The sequence below is a fragment of the Nicotiana attenuata genome, chromosome 9, assembly GCF_001879085.1.
Source record: "Nicotiana attenuata strain UT chromosome 9, NIATTr2, whole genome shotgun sequence".
Lineage (NCBI taxonomy): Eukaryota > Viridiplantae > Streptophyta > Magnoliopsida > Solanales > Solanaceae > Nicotiana > Nicotiana attenuata.
This window is the reverse complement of record NC_031997.1, coordinates 40,074,853-40,097,948: the sequence shown is the minus strand read 5'-3', so window position 1 is coordinate 40,097,948 and position 23,096 is coordinate 40,074,853. Positions and strand designations below refer to the sequence as shown.

The 23,096-nt window shown below is 36.0% G+C and overlaps 2 protein-coding genes across 3 annotated transcripts; both read left to right on the top strand.

Moving 5' to 3' along the window:
- Positions 1,764 to 4,196, top strand: LOC109232296. The gene is made up of 3 exons (XM_019398011.1): positions 1,764 to 3,187; positions 3,277 to 3,395; positions 3,501 to 4,196. The coding sequence occupies exons 1-3, from the start codon at positions 2,161 to 2,163 to the stop codon at positions 3,954 to 3,956; spliced, it is 1,602 nt and encodes a 533-aa protein (XP_019253556.1). The 5' UTR covers positions 1,764 to 2,160; the 3' UTR covers positions 3,957 to 4,196.
- LOC109232795 lies at positions 13,161 to 17,078 on the top strand. 2 transcript variants are annotated; one of them, XM_019398520.1, is made up of 6 exons: positions 13,161 to 13,217; positions 13,631 to 13,837; positions 13,918 to 14,010; positions 14,855 to 14,953; positions 15,038 to 15,398; positions 16,882 to 17,078. In XM_019398520.1, the coding sequence occupies exons 3-6, from the start codon at positions 13,960 to 13,962 to the stop codon at positions 16,902 to 16,904; spliced, it is 534 nt and encodes a 177-aa protein (XP_019254065.1). In that variant the 5' UTR covers positions 13,161 to 13,217; positions 13,631 to 13,837; positions 13,918 to 13,959; the 3' UTR covers positions 16,905 to 17,078. The 2 variants fall into 2 exon arrangements, with proteins under 2 accessions (XP_019254065.1, XP_019254067.1); XM_019398522.1 differs by lacking the exon at positions 13,161 to 13,217 and having other exon boundaries at positions 13,542 to 13,837.

The following is a 23,096-nucleotide window of genomic DNA, read 5'->3' as shown; positions in this document are numbered from 1 at the left end:
TTTGTCCAAAAAAACAACTGGATTTGGGATGAGTTTAATCTATAGGAAGAGAAAAGATGAAATTAGGTGTTGGGATTTTTGAGAGAGGGTAACGATGGGCTTGGATTGTATTTGGATGATTTTTCCTTCTGCTTTTGTCTCTTTTTGTTGGCTTCTTTTCCAATCTCCTCCCTCTGTTCTCTCTCCGTCACTCTATCTATACTCCCCCTGTTTTTGTCCGTCAAGTTATAATGGTGAATCTGTGTCGCTAAACTTGTAGTCACAACTATTGTGAAATCGAGTCTTTTTTTATCTCTCTCTGCTTTGCAAATATTGGATTTCTTCTTAGAATTATATGTATATTTTTCTGATTTATAGTTACATTGACGCCTTTTACGGCGAGGCTTCTTGTAGTACCTCTGCTGTTTGTTTGCTTGCTGGAAGATTAGGATTTAAGAATCAAACATGCTTGTAGGAATTGAATTTGCCTCTTAATTTGTAACAATATGTGTTTAGATGTGGTGCTCCTTAGTACTTCACTGTTTAGTTCCTGAAAAACCACTTCTTATGATCATTTGTGATCAAAGCAATCTGCAAAAAGATTATTATAATATTTATGTATTTTTTATAAATAGAGTTCTTCCCCGTCAGTGTTTAGAAAGGCGCGCGCTTCGTCGCTTTAAGCGCGAAGCGACGCGACGCGACCTACTGTCGCTTCCAGCACACTGAGGCGACTCGATCGGAGAAAGCGAGCGCTTCACAGGAAAGGCGATGAAGCGACGAAGCGGATAAAGCGATGAAGCGATCGCTTCTTTGCAGAAAAGCGCAGGGGGTCTTTTTTTAAAAAAAAAACTTTGGGTCTGTTATTTTATTAGACAAAACAGACCCTAAATCGACCAAAAACCCCTTCCCCTTCGACAAAACAGAGTTGACTCACAAAACCTAGGGTTTTTTTACCTGCTGAAGCTGAAATCCAAAAACAGAGACGCCATTGCTGACGCTTTCTCTCTCGCTCGAGTTCTCCTTTCTCGCTCGCGACACTCGCCATTGCTGACCCAGGTAATTTCTTCTTCTCCTTTCTCCTTTCTTCTTCAGTTCTTCAGTTCTTCTCGTTTTTTTTTCATTCTTCTTCTTTCTTTCTTTCTTTCTTTCTCTGTTTCTCCGGTCCAGAACAGAGTAAGGACTAAGGATAAAGGAACAATTTTTTCTTTCTTTTTCCTTTTCGTTTGTGTATTTTTTCAGCATATATATTTAATTATTATATGTATTTCATTTATTATTATATTTCAGCATATACAATTAAATTATTATTATATTTCAGCATATAAAATTAAATTATTATTATATTTCAGCATATAAAATTAATTATATATATGTATTATTTTTAGTTTATGTGATTTTTTAAATGTATATTTCAGTTTATATAATTAATTATTATATATATTATATGTATTTTCAGTTTATTGATTATGTTTTTTCTTATATCTTAATAGGGATATTAAAATGTCTCAAAGTTCGAAAGAGAAAGACCCGGCTTGGAGCTATGGTGAGAGAGTTAATGAGAAGAATACAAATGTTGTATGCAAGTTTTGCAACAAGATTACAACGGGTGGAATTTATCGCTTTAAATACCATCTAATTGGTGGCGATAGAAACGTCACAAGTTGTCCGAAATGTCCACCGGAGGTGAGGGAAGAAATAAAGAATTTTGTTGAGAAGAAAAAGGAGCAAAAAAATCAAATGGTTCATCAACCAATGGTGACCAATCTTGATGATGATGATGATGATGATGATATTGAAGAATTGTCACTTCCAACAAAACGGGGAAGAGATGGGTCAAGCCTTGGATCATCGACTAAAGGTCCTATAGATTGCTACTTCTCAAATAAGCAGGGAGCAAAGGGTGGTGGAAAAGATGTACAAAAAATTGCTAAAGACATTTTGAGGGATCGTGCAGTTAGAGCTTTTGCACGATGGGTCTATGATGCTGGGCTCCCCTTCAATTGTGTAAACTATGACTCTTTTGGAGACTTTATTGAGGCCGTTGGTCAATACGGACCTGGAATAAAGCCTCCCACTTACCATGAAATAAGAGGTCCTTATCTAAATAAGGAAGTGGAGGAGACTAATAAAATTGTTTAGGAGCATAAAGTTGTGTGGAACAAGTACGGCTGCTCCATTATGATGGATAAGTGGACGACAAGAACGGGGAAAATGATTATTAATGTGTTGGTGAATTCTCCCTGGGGAAGTTTGTTTCTTGAGTCTACTGATGCTAGCGACTCATCCACCGACCACATCAAAATGTTCACCTTGTTTCAGAACACCATCGAAAAGATTGGTCCAAGCAAAGTTGTTCAAGTGGTCACTGATAATGCAAGTGAAAATGTGAAAATGGGTGGCATGATTGAAGGAGCGTACAAGAATGTCTATTGGACTCCATGTGCGGCTCATTGTATCAACTTGATGTTCGGGGATATTTTCAAGGAAAGACCCTTCTCTACAGTTTTTGGCCAGGGCGTTAGATTACATTCTTATATTTGTCAGCGGCCCTTGTTATTGAATATGATGAGAAGATTCACCATGCAAAAAAATTTGGTGAAACCGGGCAAGACAAGGTTCGCCATTGCTTTCTTGACTTTGCGTAGTCTCCACTGTCAAAAAGACAATTTGAGAAAGATGGTCACTTCAGAGGAATGGAGCAGGAGTAAATTTGCAAAGGAAAGTGCGGGGAAAGAGGTTGCACGCATTATTCTTTCTTATTCTTTTTGGAATAATGTCCTTCATGCTCTTAAAATTGGTGGCCCTTTGGTTAAAGTACTCCGTTTGGTAGATGGGGAGGCAAAACCATCAATGGGCTACCTCTATGAAGCTATGGATAGGGCCAAGGAGACTATTCAAGCATCATTCAGTGATGAGCAAAAATATGCAAAGGTCTTTCAGATCATTGATGCAAGATGGGATGAGCAACTTCATAGACCTTTGCATGCAGCTGGACTTATTCTGAACCCATCACTCTTTTATGAGCAGCATGAGAAGAATTCATTGGCTAAAGAAGTGTGGACAGGATTCCATCAGGTTGTTATCAAGTTGAACCCAGATGAAGACTTGCAAGAAAAGATAGTAGATCAGCTTGCTACTTACAAGGCAGCTGAAGGACTTTTTAAGCTTCGACTTGCTATTAAACAAAGAACGACGAAGTCGCCAGGTGACCAAGTGTTTCTATATTTTATAGCTCTAACTTCAATGTATTTTTTATACTTATTAACTCTTGAATATTTTTTTTGACTTCTATAGTTGAATGGTGGGACCAATATGGTGTAGAGACTCCGGAGTTACAGACTTTCGCCATCAAAGTTCTAAGCTTAACTTGTAGCTCATCCGGATGTGAAAGGAACTGGAGTGTTTTTGAACACGTGAGAAATAAAAAGAATTATTTCGTGTTTTGAGATAAAGTAGATTATATCTCAATTGTCCAAACTCCTACTAAATACTAATTAGTTGACACATCTTTTTTGCAGATTCATACAAAGAAAAGGAATCGACTAACCTTGAAGCGCCTCCATAATCTAGTGTTTATAAAATACAATAGAGCATTGAGGCGTCGGTACAACCACCGCAATATAATTGATCCAATTCTTTTGGACAATATTGATGAGGCTAATGAGTGGCTAACCGGAGTCCCCAAAAATTGTGAAGATGAAGAAGTATTTGAAGGCGACTCCGATTTCACTTGGGGTGATGTTGCGGTTGGTAGTGGAGTTGGGGAGAATCCTTATGGTTTAAGGAGATATACTCCAAGTTCAAGCTCTATTAGGAAGGGAAAAAGTGTGGCTACTACAAGTCGATCCCTATCCCTAATTGATGAAGAGGAAAGTGATCATGAAGAGGAGGGGGAAGAAGAAGATGACGAGCAATATGAAGATACTAGAGGAATTCAAGATTTTGACAATCTTGAAGAAGAAGAAGAAGAGTAGAAGAATAAGATGTTGATTGACTTCTAGTAATTTAGTAGCTTTGATTTTGCTTGTCCTATGGTTTGTGGATGGTTTGTGGATGATTTGGTGGTACCTAGTACCTAATTTTAAGTATTTAAATTGATGTTTTTGATTATTTATAATTTTACATTATGTTTTTTAAGAATTGCGCTTCACTTTAATAAAGCGTGCGCTTCGCTTTGCGCTTCGCTTTTGAAGCGAGGCGAGCCCTTGTCGCTTTTTTGCGCTTTGCGCTCTCAAAAATACTGTTCCCCGTCCATGTCCATATTAGTGACTTATGAAATTGCATACTTTGACATTATAGCAATCAGCAAACAAATATAGGGGAATGATTAAGCAGATTATAATAATTTAGTGGCAACTGAAACAAAATTGGCCTATTTTTTTGGAATGAAATATTCTTAAGGTTAAGGTATTGATGTGCTTGGATATCTTTTACTAACTACGTATTTGGGTAAAACAAAAAAATATCATCAAAAGAATTGATATGGGTACAGCAGAATCGAGCCCGTTGCCTGGCATGATTGGGGAGGGGATGTTTCTTTATGATTGTCATAGTTCATAAAAACAGACGTACTCTCCATTTTGAAGATGTTTACCTTGATTGTGCTACCCTAGTTGTTTCATGCAAGTATGAATCTTTGATCAGTTGGACTTTGCATTGTTTCTTTTAGACCTTGCGATTTTCATGAGGGAAATTATGCTTGCACTCTCCATCTCACTCAATGTTTGTATTGCCTGCTTGTCCAACTAGGATCAGTACCTAACCTAAAACGCTAGTTGCTACTGGTTCATATCTTTTTAAAGAAGCTAAGAACTTTTCAAATTAGAGAAAATGTGCTGGAGATATGCTGTTGATATTCATATACATATTTCAAAGTTGTCAGACTTCTATCATCACCTTTAGAAAGTAAAAGTTGACATTTTCTATTTTGTTGATCAATATAAAGCATCTTAAACGAATCCAACTTTGGTGGTTACAGTTGCCATGAAACTTGGACATGCTGATGCAAGAGAAAAGTTGGCATGATATATCAGCCTCTAATAATAACATTTTATTTCGAGGTTATAACTCATGCTATATTAATAACTAAAATTTTGCTCTTCTGTACAATCAGTGGAAGAGAGAATTTCACTTTTTCTCTTCTTAAGATGTCTGTTTTTTCATTGTTTCTGTTTCTGATAACACACTCTGCTCGTAGCTTGGGTTTTTGAATATCTGTTGTCCGATGGGGGCATGATCACTTTAGAGACAGATATGCAGATTTTAAACCTATAGGACCATGACATCAATAATCTCACATAGAATTCCAATAAATAACTTTCAAGTCAAACTAGAAGTGTTGGAATTATAAGTTCCCTAATTGTTTCTCTGTCATGAATTCAGTATCCCACCTTTTCTTAGTTATATTTCTTAGTGATATTGTATTCATTATTGTAAAAATTGTTAGATGATCATTGTTTTGTTTCTAAAGCATCCATCGTGGTTGTGATACTTTAGAAAGCTCACGTATATAACCTCTGTTTTCTTTTATTTAGATTTTTCAATCTGAATTAGGCATTTAAAAGACAACACGATGATTTATTATCGATTTTGCTTTAGTATACATTTGTACTACATACAAGTTGAAGTGTTTGCTTATTTGTTGGCTTGTTGAATAAATGTTTTCTTTTGGCTAATACATTATTTTAATCATATATACATATATATTACACATGCACCAGATTATGGCACCTGATAAGAAATGGATGGAACTTATCCATGACCGACTTGGTAATGCTTACAAGCTTGGGGTGGATAGTTTTTTGGATTTTGCTTTTACAAGATTAAGTGAAGCGCGTGTAATACGTTGTCCATGTATCAAATGTTATAATACAACTTCGGGAACACGTGAGATGGTTAAGTCACATTTAATAGTATATGGAATAATTCAAAATTATACTTTTTGGTATCATCACGGGGAAAAGTTAGGTGAGCCACAATCAAATTCAGAAGATGTAGAAGATGATGACGTTGAAGAAGCTGATGGTGAGGATGAAATACATGGGATCCTAAGAGATTTATACCCTGATTTTGATGCAGACAATACGAACATTGATGGTGATGATTTTCTTGAAGAGGAACCGAATCTTGAAGCAAAAAAATTCTATAGGCTTTTAAAGGATTTTGAGCAACCATTGTACCAAAATTCAAAAGTATCTAAACTTTCTACTATGGTTAAATTGCTTCATATCAAAAGTATTGGGCGTTGGAGTCATGAGTCATTTACAATGTTGTTGAAGATGTTGAAGGAAGATCTATTGCTTGATGAATCAAACTTGCCAGATTCATATTATGAGGCAAAGAAGATAATTCGGGATCTTGGACTTTCTTACAGGAGATTGATGTGTGTAAGAATAATTGCATGTTGTATTGGAAGGATGACAAGTTTCTTGAATCTTGCAAAGTTTGTGGAGCATCTAGATGGAAAGAGGATAAACATAGTGGAGAAACTAAATTTAAGAGTGGGAAAAAGATAGCGCACAAGATTTTACGTTATTTTCCCTTAAATCCAAGACTCCAAAGATTGTTTATGTCCTCAAAGATATCATCTTTAATGACATGGCATCATGAAAAAAGAGTTGTCGATGGAATGATGAGGCACCCAGCTGACTCAATGGTATGGAAAAAGTTTGATGAACTTCACTAGTCTTTCGCCGCTGAACCTCGTAAATGTTCGACTTGGACTTGCTAGTGATGGTTTTCAACCATTTGGAAGTTCTAGAACCCTGTATAGCATTTGGCCTGTTGTACTTATTCCTTATAATTTACCACCTTGGCTATGTATGAAGCAAGAGAATTTTATTTTGTCGATGCTTATTCCTGGTCCTGAAAGTCCGGGAGATGCAATTGATGTTTATCTTCAGCCATTGATGGATGAATTAAAGGAATTATGGGAAACTGGAGTGGAGACCTTTGATGCGTCAACCAAACAGAACTTTATATTGCATGCAGCTCTATTATGGACCATTAATGACTTTTCGGCCTATGCAAATTTATCTGGATGGAGTACAAAAGGAAAATTAGCTTGCCCATGTTGCAATAAAAAAACTTCCTCAATCAGGTTAGAAAATGGTAAAAAGCAGTGTTATATGGGTCATAGACACTTACTTCCTCTTAATCACAAATGGAGAAATGATAAAGAGTCACTTGATGGCACTAAGGAGCGAAGACTACCGCCCAAAGTTTTATCGGGTGAGGATATACTTGATCAAGTGGCTGACTTAGATGGTTTACCACTAACAAATGATCCAAAGAAGAAGCCTAAAATATCACATGAGAGTAAGGGTGATAATTGGAATAAGAAGAGTATTTTCTTTGATCTTCCCTATTGAAAAACTCTATTGTTGCGACATAATTTAGATGTGATGCATATCGAGAAAAATGTATGTGACAATATTTTGGGGACAATCTTAAATGTCAAAGGAAAAACTAAAGATACCATAAAAGCTCGATTGGATTTGCAAGCAATGAACATAAGGAAAGAATTGCATCCAATTAAAAATGGGAATAAATATGATGTGATGGTGCACTTGCCGATCCATTTAGCTAATGAGGCTATGATTGCTGGACCTATTCAATATAGATGGATGTATCCAGTGGAGCGATGGCTATACTTTTTGAAATCTTTAGTTGGTAATAGGGCTTGCCCAGAAGGTTCTATCGCGGAGGGATATTTGGCAACTGAATGTTTGACTTTATGTTCAAGGTATTTGCATACAATGGAAACAAAATTTAATCACCTTGAGCGGAATTATGATGGTGGTATTATTGAATGTGATGGAGGTTTATCGGTGTTTTGTCAACCTGGAAAAGAATTAAGAGCTGGAGAAATAGATAAACTTAATCCAGATGAATTAGAGCAAGCACATATTTATATTTTGAAGAACTGTGATGAAATTCAACCATTTCTCGAGTAAGTATTGACTCGACATAATAATTCACTTATACTTTAACCATGATTTCAATTAAAATGATATGTTATTCTTTAATTCTTTGTAGAGAGTTTTCACAAATTCCAGGTGATACCTCTCAAAAACATTCCGATAGGGAGTTCATTAGCTGGTTTAAAAAAAAGGTTAGTACTAGTTATATACTATTGTTATTTTTTTAAACATAATATTTATATAGTATTTGCTAATTAAATTATATAATTGATTTTGATAGGTTGTTGAATTGTACAAATGTGATAACAGTAAGAAAATGGAAGATTTGCTCATTTTGTCACGTGGTCCCCTGCCATATGTGAGACGTCTTAAAGGTTACATTACTAATGGATATAGGTTTCATGTGGAAGAGTATGACAGGAGTTTAGAACTCAAAACTACGGGGTGGTTGTAGTTGGTGAGACAGATGAAGAGAATAAAAATATTGATTATTATGGAGAACTTATTGAGATTCTTGAATTGCAATTTATTGGAGGAAAAAGAGTGATCTTGTTTATATGTATGTGGTTTGATGTGTATGACCAAGAAAAGGGAGTTAAAATGGATGAATATGGCTTTGTGAGTGTTAACCGTCAGCGATTATTGAAAACTAATGAGCCATTTGTATTAGCTAACCAAGCATTACAAGTATTTTATATCGACGATCCTTCAAATAAAGGCTGGCATGTTGCAAGAAAAGTTGTAACTCGTGATACTTTTGACATTTTGCAAGAAAAGGATGACGATTTGGAGATTTTGGATAATTCTACACAAATGAAAAGGAAAAGAACTGATGAAGGTTTTTGACCTTTATCATGTATGTTGTTAATATTTATTTCCTTAGGCCTCTTGCTTCTCGCTTTTCTAGGATAACTGGAACTGATAATTAGTATGAATCTGTTCATGGATTTTTTGGACTTGCTAGGAATAAAAATGTAAACGACTATTATGGATACTCCCTGCAGTCTGATGTACTCGTTTTATTTCTTTAATTTTTATGAGGTGGAAAAATTGATTCATCTTTGATCGTATCTTATTAATGTGAACATTTTGTGCTGCTAATGATTGTCTTCTCTTTCTTTCTTGAAAGAAATTGGAAAGAATATGTTGTTGGGCTATGTGGTTTTACAAGTGCAGCCTTGTTGTATCATGTATGTTGTATTTGTTTTTCTAACCACAGATAAGTTCTTTCATCAGCAGTTGGCTATAAAGTTTTTCCCTTTTTGACAGGAACTAATATTGGTTTCTGTTTTTCTGTTATTGAGTGCTGCGGAACTGTGAGATGTAATACTGGGAAAAAAATTTAGCTTTATAAACAACCATGTCTATACTTGTGTTTTGTGTATGCTGTTGCCAAGTGGATGGATCATTCTGCATGCTTGTATCTCACATTTCACATAAGCTTCTTGGTTATGTATTCCTTTTAATTGCAATTTTTGTTTTCTGGAATAATTTTAAATATGTGCGGAAAGAATCTTACCAGGAAGGAGGGAGAGTTGCAGAATTGATTTTGATCCTTGACTTGGTTAGCCTAAAGTGTTCTCATTGTCTAGGTTCTTGGTTGATAAGGATCTGTACTATCATTGAATAGAAGAAATGAAAGAGAAACAGATAGGAAGTAGGCTAGATCTTCATATCTAGAAGTGCCCAGGCCAGCTTTTTGATGAGGGAAAGCTCTCTGCATATTTGAGAGGAGCCAGGATCTAGTGCAAGTTTTCTGTACTCTAGGGAAACTAAGCATGGGTGACTCTATTCCTAGCAAAACAAATGTTAATCTTTGTCAAGATGTTTCCTTCTGATTAAAAAATAAATTGTACCAGTAGTTAGATTTAAGGAGTTCAAAATGTGTAATCGAATGTATTTTAGATATAGTCTTCAGTTTAATTAGCATTATAGGAAGGATCAGATTCTTAACACTACATTGACCTTATAGTATATCTTCGAACTCATTCAATTCCGTAGATCCCCTGCCCTTTATTCCATTCTTCTTTCCTTCAGGACAGAACATTTCCACTTGCATTGGTTACTTTCCAGCAGTCCTATGATGTTGCTTCAGGTGAAACTTATTGTGAAATGCTTTTGGGTCAGATAAAGTTTTCTGCTCTTGAATTCTAAGTTATAAGGCTATAATGACAGACCAGCTCAAGAATTCCCAAAAAACTTGCACCAGATGCATACAATCTTTCTGTTTGTATGCATCGCCACATTCACACAAGATAATCTTTACAATCTGCCATAGTTTCCCAAGAATAACTGTTATCCCATCGTGAATGTAGACTGTTTGATAAAAGGGGAAGACTTGTTGCGCCAAAATTTGAGCCTTCCCTCAATCATAATAGCCTCCATGTAGTCACGAATTTTAGTGAAACTGCTGACGGTTGCCCAAATTTTTCCTGTATATGCTCATAAATTTGGCCACAAATTCTGCAGTCATACATATTATAAACAATCAACAATTCAGGTGAATAGAACTGATGACACTTAAAATATCTTATATACACATAGCATAACAAGGTACCTATGTGGAACTGATTGCAAGTGAAGAAGTTTCTGTAAGGACTTGGAGCAACTGCCATATGCTTGGTCTCTATGTGGTTTTACAAGTTTCGCCTTATTGTATTTTGTCTGTGTTTTCTAATTCTAACACAAGTTAATTCTTTTATCAGTAATATTGGCACGGGAAATTTTGTGTGGATAAATAATTTTATTACTCATCTTATTGATTTTTATCTTTTTCAGCTAATAGTTACTCCATACTTTTATCTTATTTTAGGTTGACATGAATCCATCAAAATTTCAGAAGTCTGAAATGGGAGCAACTTCTAAGAATGTACATCATGCATATATTCAACCTGGTGCTTTAGCAAGGGGAAGGGGACACAACTTTGGATCTTTGGGCTCTGTAAAAACAAGTATTGGAAAGAGAACTCTGATTGGAGAAAGTAAAAATCACAATTCAACAGCTTTTGAGCAGAATAAGCCTGCACATACTAATAATCTTGTGCCCCCTGGTTTTGCTTCGATGGAAGAGGATGATCCCCTCGCTCAAGACCCCGAAGCGATACAAGGTCTCTTAAGTTATAATTTTTATTTTTTGTTTTGTTTCTTATTGGACTATTATAGGTTTTTCGTCCATACATAAATCAAAATTTGCAGAAACAGGAGCAGCTTTGAAGAATGTACATCATGCATACATTCAACCTGCGGCTTTAGCAAGGGGACGAGGGCAAAGCTTTCGATCTTTGGGCTCTGCAAAGATAAATATTGGCAAAAAAAATCTGATTGGCGAGATTAAAAATTACAACTCAGGGGCTTCTAAGCAGAATAAGCTAGCACATAGTGGTAATAATCTTATACCTCCTGGTTTTAATACCATGGAAGACGACATTCCCTTCACTTAAGAAGCTGAAATGATGCAAGGTCTCAAGTTTTAATTATTTAATTTTTGTATATTATAAGACTAGAAGTTATTTTATGCTTTACTCAAATCAAAATTTGCAGAAGTTGGAGCTATTTTGAAGAATGTACGAGACACTTACAGTCAACCTAGTGCTTTAGCAAGGGATGTGGGCAAAACTTAAGATCTTCGAGCTCGGCAAAAGGAAGCGTTGGAAAGAGAAATCTGGTTGGCGAAAGTAAAAATCACAACTCAGCAGCTTCCGAGCAGAATAAGCAAGCACATAATAGTACTAATCTTATGCCTCCTAGTTTCGATCCGATGGAAGATGATGTTTCCCTCGCTCAAGAAGATGAAATGATGCAAGGTCTCAAGTTTAATATTTTTTTAGTTTGTTATAAGACTGGAATTTATTTTATGTTACAAATTTGCAGATTTATGTGAACCTGAAAAGCCAAAAAAGGTGAGAGGAAAGAACAAGAATAAAGATGTAGCAGGACTCAAACCCGGAGAAAAGTTTAGAGTTAACTTTTACAACAATCGGGTTGTTGGAAAGCATCAAGCCTCATTTTCGAGACACTTGGGTATATTAGTTCGTGATCGTAATATGTGTCCGTTGCAAGTACATTCATGGAAGGACATCGGAGAAGATAAGCTGGAACACATGTGGCGAGCTGTTACGGTAAGTATTTAAACCACTATTAAAGCAATACTTTCTTTGTTTTTGGGTCTTTGTCTTTTTTGTCCGTTCTTTGTTTTTTTGATACTTGGGTCTTGCATTTCTATGGATAGTTTCATCTTACATTTGCTATGACCTGTTAAGTGTGCAAAATAAATGGGGGTTTTGTGCGTGTTTGTGTGTTTTTTGTGCATTTAGCAGTCAAAATTAGCTTAACGAGAAATTTTTCTTCTATTACTTTTATGTATACTGGCATAATATTAGCATGGTTGAAGACTGCTTGTTGCATTTCTCTGATTTTCTGGCAGTTCTGGATCATGTTCAAGTTTATGAGTTAGCAGACTATCTTGTGATGGAGGACAAGTAAATTGATGATTGCATAATAGGTTTAGTTTATTCATCAACTTCAATAGCAAATGAACACCAAACTTTTCATCTGCCGCATGCAGAAAAAGCTGGCATTTCTTTTACTTTTTTGGTGCCACCCTTTTCCAATTTACCTCATTAGGATCTTTGCTTTACTCCTCTGAATTAAGGAGACTTTGATATGTCGCCGAGTTCCTTATATTGATGCCACTCTGTATCTGCTATAGTCTTCTAGTCTTTACATTCAGTTTGATGGTTTGGATAGGCTTACTGCTTTTACATGGAAAGGCTAACTCATGGAATTATTTTGTCCTTTGCAATTCAGATCTTCTATCCTATATTGTCTTTGAGTGTCTATATACTTTGCGACTTATACATTGCTGATGTTATTCAAGGTTGGAATCTTATTCTGCCTTCAAAATTATAATTTTATTCTCTGCCACTAAAAATGTCTTAGTTTGAATTATCCATTTTAAGTGAGAGGATCCAAGTCTGACATTATACTTTAGTTCCAGGCATATGGTACCAGTTTTTTATCATGGCATACTATGTATAGTTTCCTGTTGTACCATTTTTCTTCTGTTGTACTTTTACTTGGGTTAAAAGAGAAAAAAAGAACAACATATTGCTGTAAGTGGTACAGGAATACTAAAGTTAGTGATAAGGAAAAAGATGTCACAAAAGATGCAATGTTTCTTGGTTGCTTCTTGATCTTTAGAGATACTTTATTGTATGCTTTAAGATAGATCAATTAGTTTCAGACTTTCACATTCAAAAGCTTGAAATCAAAGCTCACTTGGCTGCAAAAGGATCTCCGGGCTTTGGTTCACTGGTAAGAGTACAACTTGTGATACATGAATTAGGCGCATGTTATATGTTCTAACTGTCCCATGTGACAAAAGCTTGATATTTAAGCAGAAAAGAGTAAAGGTTAAGATTTCTTTCCTGTGTTACTTCTTTTTCAAAACGTTCAATTAGTAATGGATATCCCAATCCACCACCAAGAGGTTGGAAGTGGCCTACAGCTTCTACTCTTCTACAACACATCAACCTTCTCTTTAGCTCTTGTTTTCTCCTTTCTTCGCTTTATCCTTAGAAACTTTCAGAGAATAACAGATGCAGTTACTATTTGAATCCTGCAAAGCCTAAAGTCAAAATAATAAAGTACCTTATAAAAGGGGATCAGGTGTAACTTCTCCGTTTCAATTTTCCTTTTTTGATTGATGATTTTGCAAAATATTGTAGGACAAATTTGACAGTGATGACATGAATCATCAAAGAGATCATGTCTTAAACCATATGAATAAGTTATGGACCAATTGGAGAGGATCATTGCACAGGTATGTGAAGTTTAAGCCATTGCATGAAGCTCTAAAGGATGTCCCGAAGGAGGTAGACAAGAGTGATTGGGAATGATTGGTAAAGGAACATTTTTTAAGTGAAAAATTTAAGGTAAGACTTCATAACTACTTTTTAACTTCTTATTATTGTAAGTAACAGTTCATGATTTCAATGGTTTGTTCTTAATATAGGAAACAAGTATTAGAAACTCGATCAATAGGTCTAACTTGAGAATGCCTCATCGTACGGGTAGCAAGCCGATTAGAGAAATTATTTACGAGCTGGTAAGTGCACATTGCAATCCGATTCATATTCGCTGAAGAGTGCTTTTTCCAGTTTAATTTTTGCACCTTGAACTGCAAGCTACACTGTTTGCTTTATTGGTTTTGATTTTATATGTTTGCTTTAGAAATGTTACACAATTACTAATTCTAAAAAAAATTGCAATAGAATAATATGGAAGTAAAGGACTTGACCGGTACTATATAAATTTTCTGCATGGGATCTTTTTACTGTTTTTCAACTTGAGGTGATCTAGTCTTCTGCTCGACATCTTTTACCTTCATAGGGCTAGCTATTACCACTCTCCTGTTAATCAGCAATTGTCATGACAGTATATCTTTCTTGATGGCAATGTTCTGCTGCAGTAGATCACTTGCTGCTTACTTTAGTTTCAGTGCTCCGTGATTTCATAGCTTAATGCATGTCATAATTGCTGGCTTTTGGTAGAGTCAGATTGAAGTAGTCTGCATCCATGTAGCTCCATATGATCCTGAATTTTCCTTAATGGCTATATTTACCTTATGTCTCTTTCATCTCTTTCTTACAACTAGATGCAACAAGGGAGGCATAAATTAGAGCTTTATAAGTTCATCAATCTCCTCTCTCTTATTTAATATGCAAAACACCTTTTTTAAAACATACAAAGTAGGCATAATATCCCAGATTTGATGTCTAGGGAATGCTGCAGCTTATCCGTAACACCTGAGGATAGTAGCAATTACAATTAACTTGGTGATTGAAATTATTATTAATAAGCCTTGCAGTCCAGCACTACTGAGGCAGCTGATGAGGGATCTTCAGGCAGTGTTTAATGTCTTTGTTTGACTTGTTTATTTCAATTTGAAGGGAGGCAAAGACGGTAATCCACCGAACATGGGGACTATCTTCTTTGAGACTCACAAGAGAAACGACACGCTTGTAGAACCTGAAGCTAGTAAAAAATATGTATGTTTATTGATGAACTTCATTTTACATCCTTTATTTTATTTTTATGTATTTTGTTATTTCAAATTTTCTTGTATTTTATAGGCTGAAATACAAGAGATGGTACAATCTGAGCCAGCTCTTACGAATATCGAGGTAATAGAAAGGTGTTTCGGACCTCAAAACAAGAGTCATATGGTTGGATTAGGGGGTGGTATAACCACTAAGGAGTTGAAAGGCGGTAGCTCCTCAAAGGCTGCAATACTGATTGAGCTGAATGCAACTCGAAAAGAAAAAGAATCACTACAGACCGAGCAGAATGCAACTAAAAAAGGAAAAGAATCTCTGGAAAAACGTATGGACGACTTTGAGTCTAAGTATGATCATCTTATAAGCTTACTGGTTGATCAACCTTCATCAGCACCATCTACAAGTCTAACAAAGTACAAGTTGAAGTATTTAACAGGTGCGTAAGCTTTCTACCTATTTTTACATGATGAATATCCTTAAATGAATTTAGTGAAATCTTTTATTGTTAGTTAAATAAAGTACTGACCTTGATATATGTATAGTTACTCTAATAATCCAATTAGATATGTGCATCTCAGATTCATTGTTTGAACATATAATATTATATGTGCCTGGCAAGCTAAAAGATGCAAATTCATGTGGACCAAATTCACAGTTTTGTATCTTTTACTATCTTGTAGAAGAGTTTCCCATCTTGCATTAACTTTCAGAAGCATAAATGATATGCCCAAATTTTACCTTGGCTGCTCTAGTTCTTGCCCTCGACCAACATGAAACAGCTGTGTTGTGTTTATCAAGATCAAAAAATGAAATAGAACTATGTTTGAGTTCTGCCAAATCTAATAGCTGTCTTGCTCTATAAGTACAGCACTGTCTGCTACTTTTCTTCTAGTCCTAAATCTCTTGTACACTTTCTGCAACTTTAAAGCTGCCTCATGTTTGGGACTCTTAGTATATACTAGAGGAGATTTCAGAGACTCCGTTCATGCTGTCTAACCTACGAAACTCGTTAAACTCGTGCTTCTCTTCTGATGAAGTTTTACTGAACTCCATTGCATTTCCCATTGTCCTAAAGCTGACAGTTTTTTCTATCGACATCTTTCCAAAGCCATCTGATCGCAATATTGTTGGTTCTGTATCTTTGCTCTTGAAGCTAACTGATCGTAGTGGCGTCTTTCCCTCATCGTATCCAAAATCAATAGATTTCACAATGACAGATTCAAGGAAAGTTTCCAAATCACTATGAGAGGCAAGTGGGCATGAAAAGGATAACCCCATATTAAACAAGATATATGTGGTGATTTTGAGTCGTGCAAATGAAACCCGAGATAACGAGTTGTTATATATTTTCTGGGTGAGCATTTTCTAAGGTTCTTACAAGTGAAAAACATAGTCTAGGAATTGTTGTTTTCATCTTAATTATTTTAGTTATCTTGTTTCCATGTAAATGTTTCAGGACCTTCTTATGAATCTGTTTGTTATTTTCTTCGAAAAAATGTGTTTGTTTTACTTTGTTTATCGATCTTGCTTGTATGTGATCACTCTTGCTTTCTTCTTACACTTTTCCGTTTGAGATCGTTGAAAAAAAATATTTAAAAGAACAGTTAATGAGATTGCAGTGTTAATGGAGTGTTATGAAGAGAGAAGCACCATTGTGCAAAAGGAGGGAATAGTAATACTTTTTTGTATGATATCATTTGCTCCCAATATTATGGCTATTATACTGTTGGCGAGCATTTGTAATACGTTTCATGATACTCTTAATGTTGGATTTAGTAACGTTGTTATAAGAAGCATTGTTTGTTTATAGTATTTTGAAATGTTCTTCGCTTCGTGGTTTTATATTTTACTGTGTGGTAGCAACTTACCAATATTAAATTTTGTTTTCTTACTCAACTAATATGAGCCATTTTTAACAGATAAAAGGCCTGAAGAAGTTTGAAGAATCATCCTTAAAGATAATTCCGAGCAAGTTGAATTAGCAGCTGGAATTGTTGAAGAACAATGGAAATCTATTTTGTTTTATTAGGAGTTGTCGTCATCTGTACAAACTACTATATCTCTTTAATTTTCTGTTTTCTTTAAGGAATTGAAAAAAAAGGACGATGCAATTGGATGTAATATATTATTGCTACTCAAAGATGCTTTAGTAGTTTATAATTAAAAAAGATTGTTTTATGTCAATATTGACTTCATTCTTTGTATCATGTTGAATGTGTATAATATGTTTATTAATTTAAGTCTCACATTACCAAAGGAAAATTTTGGTTTTTGAAAAGCATGTCGTGAAAGTACATACAACTAACAAATGGAATTCCGGTCGCCAAACACTAATAACGACTGAAAATTGGCTATTGCTAGTGAAGTGTTTAACGACTGGGACGATATTTAACGATGGGAAAATCCCCTCGCTAATGTTGGTTTAACGACTGGATTCCTTGCCATCGTTAAAAGAGTTTTTACGATGGGATTAAAATCCGGTCGTTTACCTTTAACGACAGAGGCACTAATGACCAGCGGCGACCGGTTTTTACCCCATCGTAATTAACTGATATCGACCGGATTTGGAGTTTTAACGACCGGATTTCCCATCGTTAAAGACCTATTTTCCTGTAGTGATAATTGCCCTACATGTTTAGTGAAGTTCTTGTTTCCTTTATTTCGTATTCCTTATTTAACTGTTGAACTCCTTACTTGAAGTTGCTATTCTTTAATTATCTTGTTGTTGAAACTGGTATTAAGTTATAAAGGTCGTGATTCCTATTGAGGCAAAGTGTTAAGTTGTGAAATATCATTTTATTGAGTTATTCACTTCCGGTTGTTATTGTTGAGACTTTGTGTACATTGTGGTTGAGCCGTGGGCTCATTATTGTAAAATTTTGTTATTGTTTGGTTTCTCTGGCAAGTAGTGATATTGAGAACTTGAGGTGTGATTTGTGATACGTTGTGATATTGATACGCATGCAGTGGTATAAGGTTTTGAGGTTGAAATCCACGAGGTGAGACAAGGCGGGTTTGATACGCTTGACTAGTAGGGGAACTACTAGACGTCATGCGGTGTAACAAGGTGAGCTAAAACGCGAGATGCTATTTCGGAAAAAGAATTTTCAAAACTAAATGTAAAGGCTCCCGCGGTGATATAAGGAAAGATTGTGAGTTATTCTTGTGACTTGGGGTTACCAGGCGGAACCTATGTAGTGACCCTTGTTGATCTTTTCTCTATTTTTTGTACTATCTTTGGTTGCTTTGTTTTCTTAACTTGTAAATCCTTGTTTCCTTCTGTAATGTATTAATTGCCTTGATTCTGTGTAGTTAACTTTTGGCTTACTCTTTACTTGTTTCGTTTTCATTGTCATTATTATCACATTGTTAAATCTTTCATCCTGTTTCTTATTATTTCCAGTAGGTCCTTGACCTGACCTCGTCACTACACTACCGAGGTTAGGCTTGTCACTTACTGGGTACCGTTGTGATGTACTCATGCTACGCTTCTGCACATCCTTTTGTGCAACTCCAGGTACCTTCTATAAGTCCCGGTACTAGTGAGCTGAGTTCGCATTTGGAGACTTCAAGGTAAACCTGCCCGTGTTCGCAGGCCTCGGAGTCCCCTTCTATCCAGCTCTATATTTTCCTTCTTTACTAGATGCAGTGTATAGGGATGAGTCTGATATTGTCATAGAGCTTGTGACTTGTATTATGCCGGATTTTAAGATATTGTATATACACTGAGTTGTGGAGATCTTTCTTTATATATATGTTGGGTTTTGAGATTTTTAAATTATAGTTTTAGTCATTTCCGCATGTTTGTTAGGCTTACCTAGTCTTAGAGACTAGGTGCCGTCACGACAATCTACGAAGGGAAATTGAGGTCGTGATAATCATGAATGCACTATAGCAAAAAAATATATATCATATACCTATCAATACCATTAGAGTATAAAAGTGCCATAAAGAGAAATTACAATTGTCAATCCTTGTATTATCCCAGGAAAATGGAGTGATTTTATGGTGTGTCTCACACAATTGAAATTAATTGTATGAGACCTCTTTTTATTTCACATATTTGTGGACCCATATCTTACACATTTGGGTCCATAAAATTCTGGGACCATAAAATTGTGAGACAAAAAGTAGGCCTCACACAATTAGCATCAGTTGTGTGAGGCACAAAATAAATTTTTTAGGAACATGTAATATGCAGTATTTGAAGTCAAGAGATTATAAAACATCATATTTCACTTAAGATAATACTATTACTTTACCCGATCTCACTTTAAATTAAACTTAAACTATATAATAAGTGAAGCTTTTGTGTACGACGAAGGCCAAATTGGTAAAATTACTCTGGCTTGTGGTGTCCTATTGTATACACACGTGGCTTTAATTTTGGTCCACCCTTTTGGTTTCCTCTCCCATCGATGGAAGCAACCATTTTCAGAGTTCTCTGCATTGATGTTTTCAAAGGCGGGGCGAGAGGCGAAGCGTTTTACCTCTGACGAGGTGAGGTGTAAGCCTTGAGATATGGGTAAGTCCCACGGATCTTTCAATTTTACTAATTTCAAGAATTTTAAGATAGTACAAAATAAAAAATAATTATAAAAATTACATCAAAATCACAAAATTATAACAAATAGTCTATTCAAAATATTTATAAATTATAACTCAACAATGAATAATACGAAAAGTATGACATATATCATAATATGCAAATTAGTTGCAACGTCGTTACAACTCAAACATCAAAAGTAATGTATTTGATAAGAAATCTTATATGTATCTCTTAAGGAGTAATAAGTCTCGAAAGAATTTCAATTTTATAATTTGATATTTTACTTAAAATACTCCTTTTATTTAATATGATTTCTATTTGAAAGAGATTTTATGAAGAAACATAATTCACAATTTTTTTTAAGCAAATCTACTAGGCAGTTGCCTAGGGCTAGTTTTATTAATAACTAAAAGGAAAAAAGAACCACATAGGAAGAGTACAAATAAGGGGGACAATAGCACCAGTAGTGTTGCCTCTATGCCTTGGCTATATAATCACTCCTCTGCGCCTCACATTGCCCTTATGGCAACCTCATGTAGAGGAATCATGGTGTAGCTGCCAGCAAAGTCTCACGAGGGCATATAATCTCATAGCCATTTGGATATCTTTCCAAAGGCATATGACTAGAGCAACATGTACTGGGCTAAACTTTACCTTACTAATCCAATTGAGGCAAATAAAAAGCCTCACCTACTAACATGCATGTAAAAAGAAGGAACTAGCTAGAATTAAATATTCTATGATCATCACAGAGTTTATAACATACTCTGTGATGATATTACATAGAACTATACTAATGTGATGGTAGAATAAAAAGATGTAGAAATAACAGTGATGATCTCTCTTCTTTAATCTTGTGAAATCTTCAACTTGTAGACTCTTGTCTTCTCCATCGACCCTTTTCAAAATGTCTTCAAAATTCATGATTTTTTTTTTGAACGATTGGACTTTGTGGATGTTGTTTGAGTGACCTGTTTTTGTTTTGCAATTCTCATTGGGAGTCTCCGTATGTTTCCATCTTCGTTTACCCTGCCGTCCCAACTTTTATTCCTTGTGCGAGACTTCCTAATTTTTCTGCTATGCATAGGTGATAAATCACCTTTTCTTGCTGCTTCTGCCCGGCATTGAGTTAGCATATCATCTTCCTCCCCTTCTACAAATAAATCTCTGCCCACAATATCCGGATTTGGCATATATTGATCACACCCTTGTGTTACCATTGTGTTACCTTCCTGTAGTTTAGCCAATGTTGTCTTGTGTTGTGTTTTTTCTACTGGTTGTATTTTGTTCCTGCTTCTACTCTCACAACCAGTGCTACCAGCAATATTATTTAAAGAATTCACAGGTTTTGCACTTACTATTGCATCCAGTAGCTTTCTTTCCTCTGCAGAAATGACTGTGTTGGTTGTGACAATTTGTTGTTGCCCAACTTCTATTGTTGCTGCTGATTTTCGATCTCCAACTTGAAAACCAGCTCCAGTACTTGATGTGAATTGTTGCTGCTGCAACAGAGGTGTACATGATTCTGTTTTTTGACTTGAGGTACCAATTGGACTGGGCAGCTCGATATTTGTTGCAGCTTTGTGATCCAAACTTCCAGCTACTGTTTTTTGACTAGCAGCAGATGGAGTTTCTGGGGATGAACTCAGGAGCATTTAAATTCAATTTGCTCCTGGTATTTGCTGCACCCTTATGCTTTGACAATGTTGTTGAATCAATGTCTTCACCAGCACTATCATGATCCTCCTCTTTGTCTGCTTCTTCTGACGAATATCCGGCATTACCATCTAACCAGTCCTCATCATCATCATCTTCCTCCCGTTGGTCATTCCACAGCTTGGAATTAATAGCCATATCCCTCATGTTTGCTTTTATAACCTCATTGGTATTCCTAATTGACAACATTAACTGTCCCAATTCACCTTCAAAGTCACCAAAAGACTCCACTGATTGTGAGGGAACATCGAACACAGAAGTGTTTAATGTTACCAAAGGCTGTTTAACCAACGTGGAGTTCCTCATCATTTCATTCTGAGCATTTTTGATTATTTGTTCTTCCTGAGGATTGGAAAAATGTAGTGTTGGAACATTGGAACTGTGAGCTTGGATGCCCAGTAGTTCATTCCTCAAATTGTTGTTTGAATTATTTCGTCGAACGCCCATTTTTTCAATCAAATCGTGACTGCCTTGCCCTCCTCGTTCATTACTGGGCATAGGCACTAATTGTTTGGACATCCTACTGTCATGTATACCCGTTCATCGATCTCAGGGTCCCCAGCATTAGCAAGAGCTTCGAAGGCATTTGAGCTGGAACCAACATTGAAGTCAATTCGTCTAACACTTGTGTTCTGTTGTTTTGGTGAAGACTGCTTCTTTGCGTGGGATTTTTTATTTGTTACCAGGTTCCATTCCCCTCCCTTTTTGTTCCGATCCCTTCCTTTATCATCAACCTTTAGATTAACAGCCTTATCTTCCAACAAACCGCCCTTAGTTTCTCTGAAATCCCCTCCAAAAACCTAGGTCTCCCTATAATTACAGGCCCCAGGTACTGCAGTTTGCCCAGTTGCTTTACTGCCAATTATTTGTACCTCACCTTCAGTTGCAACCTGTGAAGCCTTAGCACCTGAGTTCTGTCCCATATCACCTCTATCATTAGGCTTAAATTGTTTAGATTTATCAGCTCGATCAACAGTCTCCTTTAAAATTGCTGCAGTTGATGCAACAGTTCCATTATTAGAAATATCAGCTGCTTGCACAGATGTATTTGCTGTTTGCAAAACCTGTTGACCAACACTGCCTGTTTCTTGTAGCTCACCTTCAGTTACAACCTGTGATGCCTTAACACTTGAGTTCTGCCCCATATCTCCTCGATCATTAGGCTTAAATTGCATAGATTCATCAGCTCGAGCGACAGTCTCCTTTAGAATTGCTGCAGATGATGCAACAGTTGCAGTATTAGAAACTCTTTGCAAAACCTGTTGACCAACTCCAGCTTCTTTTGGACCTGTAGAGATTGCAAACTCCAAGCCATCATTCTGTATATGATTTTGAACCTTCTGAGACACCTCATTACTAATAGGATCACTTTTATTTTTCTCACCATTACCCTCCTTATTCTGAACAATCTGTACAACTGCTTCAGCATTATTAACATCAGTCTTTGATCCTGTACCATCTGACAAAATTTTTGCAGCACATGCCAATTTATCATATGCCTCTACAATAGGATTTAGCACGTTGGATATCCTTGCTAACGCAGTTCTAGCAGGAACATCCCTAGATGGTTGAGGTGGACCCTTATCAATCTTATTAATACTGGTATCTATCTGAGGGCCTTTGACAATAGCAAGATCTCCAGAATTATCAACAACTGCAGGATTCTCACTCCCCATGGTAACTTGATTTCCTTCTGTTGATTGTACCAATTGTTGCTCAACTAAATTTTCTTTTCTTGCTTCACCTGTTTGTTGCATAGACCTTTTAGCATTAAGATATTCCCTAGCTTCACCCTGTAGCTTATCCATACTGACCTGTTCTTCCCCTGCATCCACTACTGCTGCATCATCCTTGCTTCCTTCAATCTTC

Excerpts from the sequence above, each read along its gene's own strand:
- LOC109232296 (XM_019398011.1), top strand. The coding sequence starts at position 2,161 with ATGATGGATAAGTGGACGACAAGAACGGGGAAAATGATTATTAATGTG. Across the intron at positions 3,188-3,276 it reads AAGAACGACGAAGTCGCCAG|TTGAATGGTGGGACCAATAT; the intron begins GTGACCAAGTGT and ends TGACTTCTATAG. Across the intron at positions 3,396-3,500 it reads ACTGGAGTGTTTTTGAACAC|ATTCATACAAAGAAAAGGAA; the intron begins GTGAGAAATAAA and ends TCTTTTTTGCAG.
- LOC109232795 (XM_019398520.1), top strand. The coding sequence starts at position 13,960 with ATGCCTCATCGTACGGGTAGCAAGCCGATTAGAGAAATTATTTACGAG. Across the intron at positions 14,954-15,037 it reads CTGAAGCTAGTAAAAAATAT|GCTGAAATACAAGAGATGGT; the intron begins GTATGTTTATTG and ends TGTATTTTATAG. Across the intron at positions 15,399-16,881 it reads CAAGTTGAAGTATTTAACAG|ATAAAAGGCCTGAAGAAGTT; the intron begins GTGCGTAAGCTT and ends CATTTTTAACAG.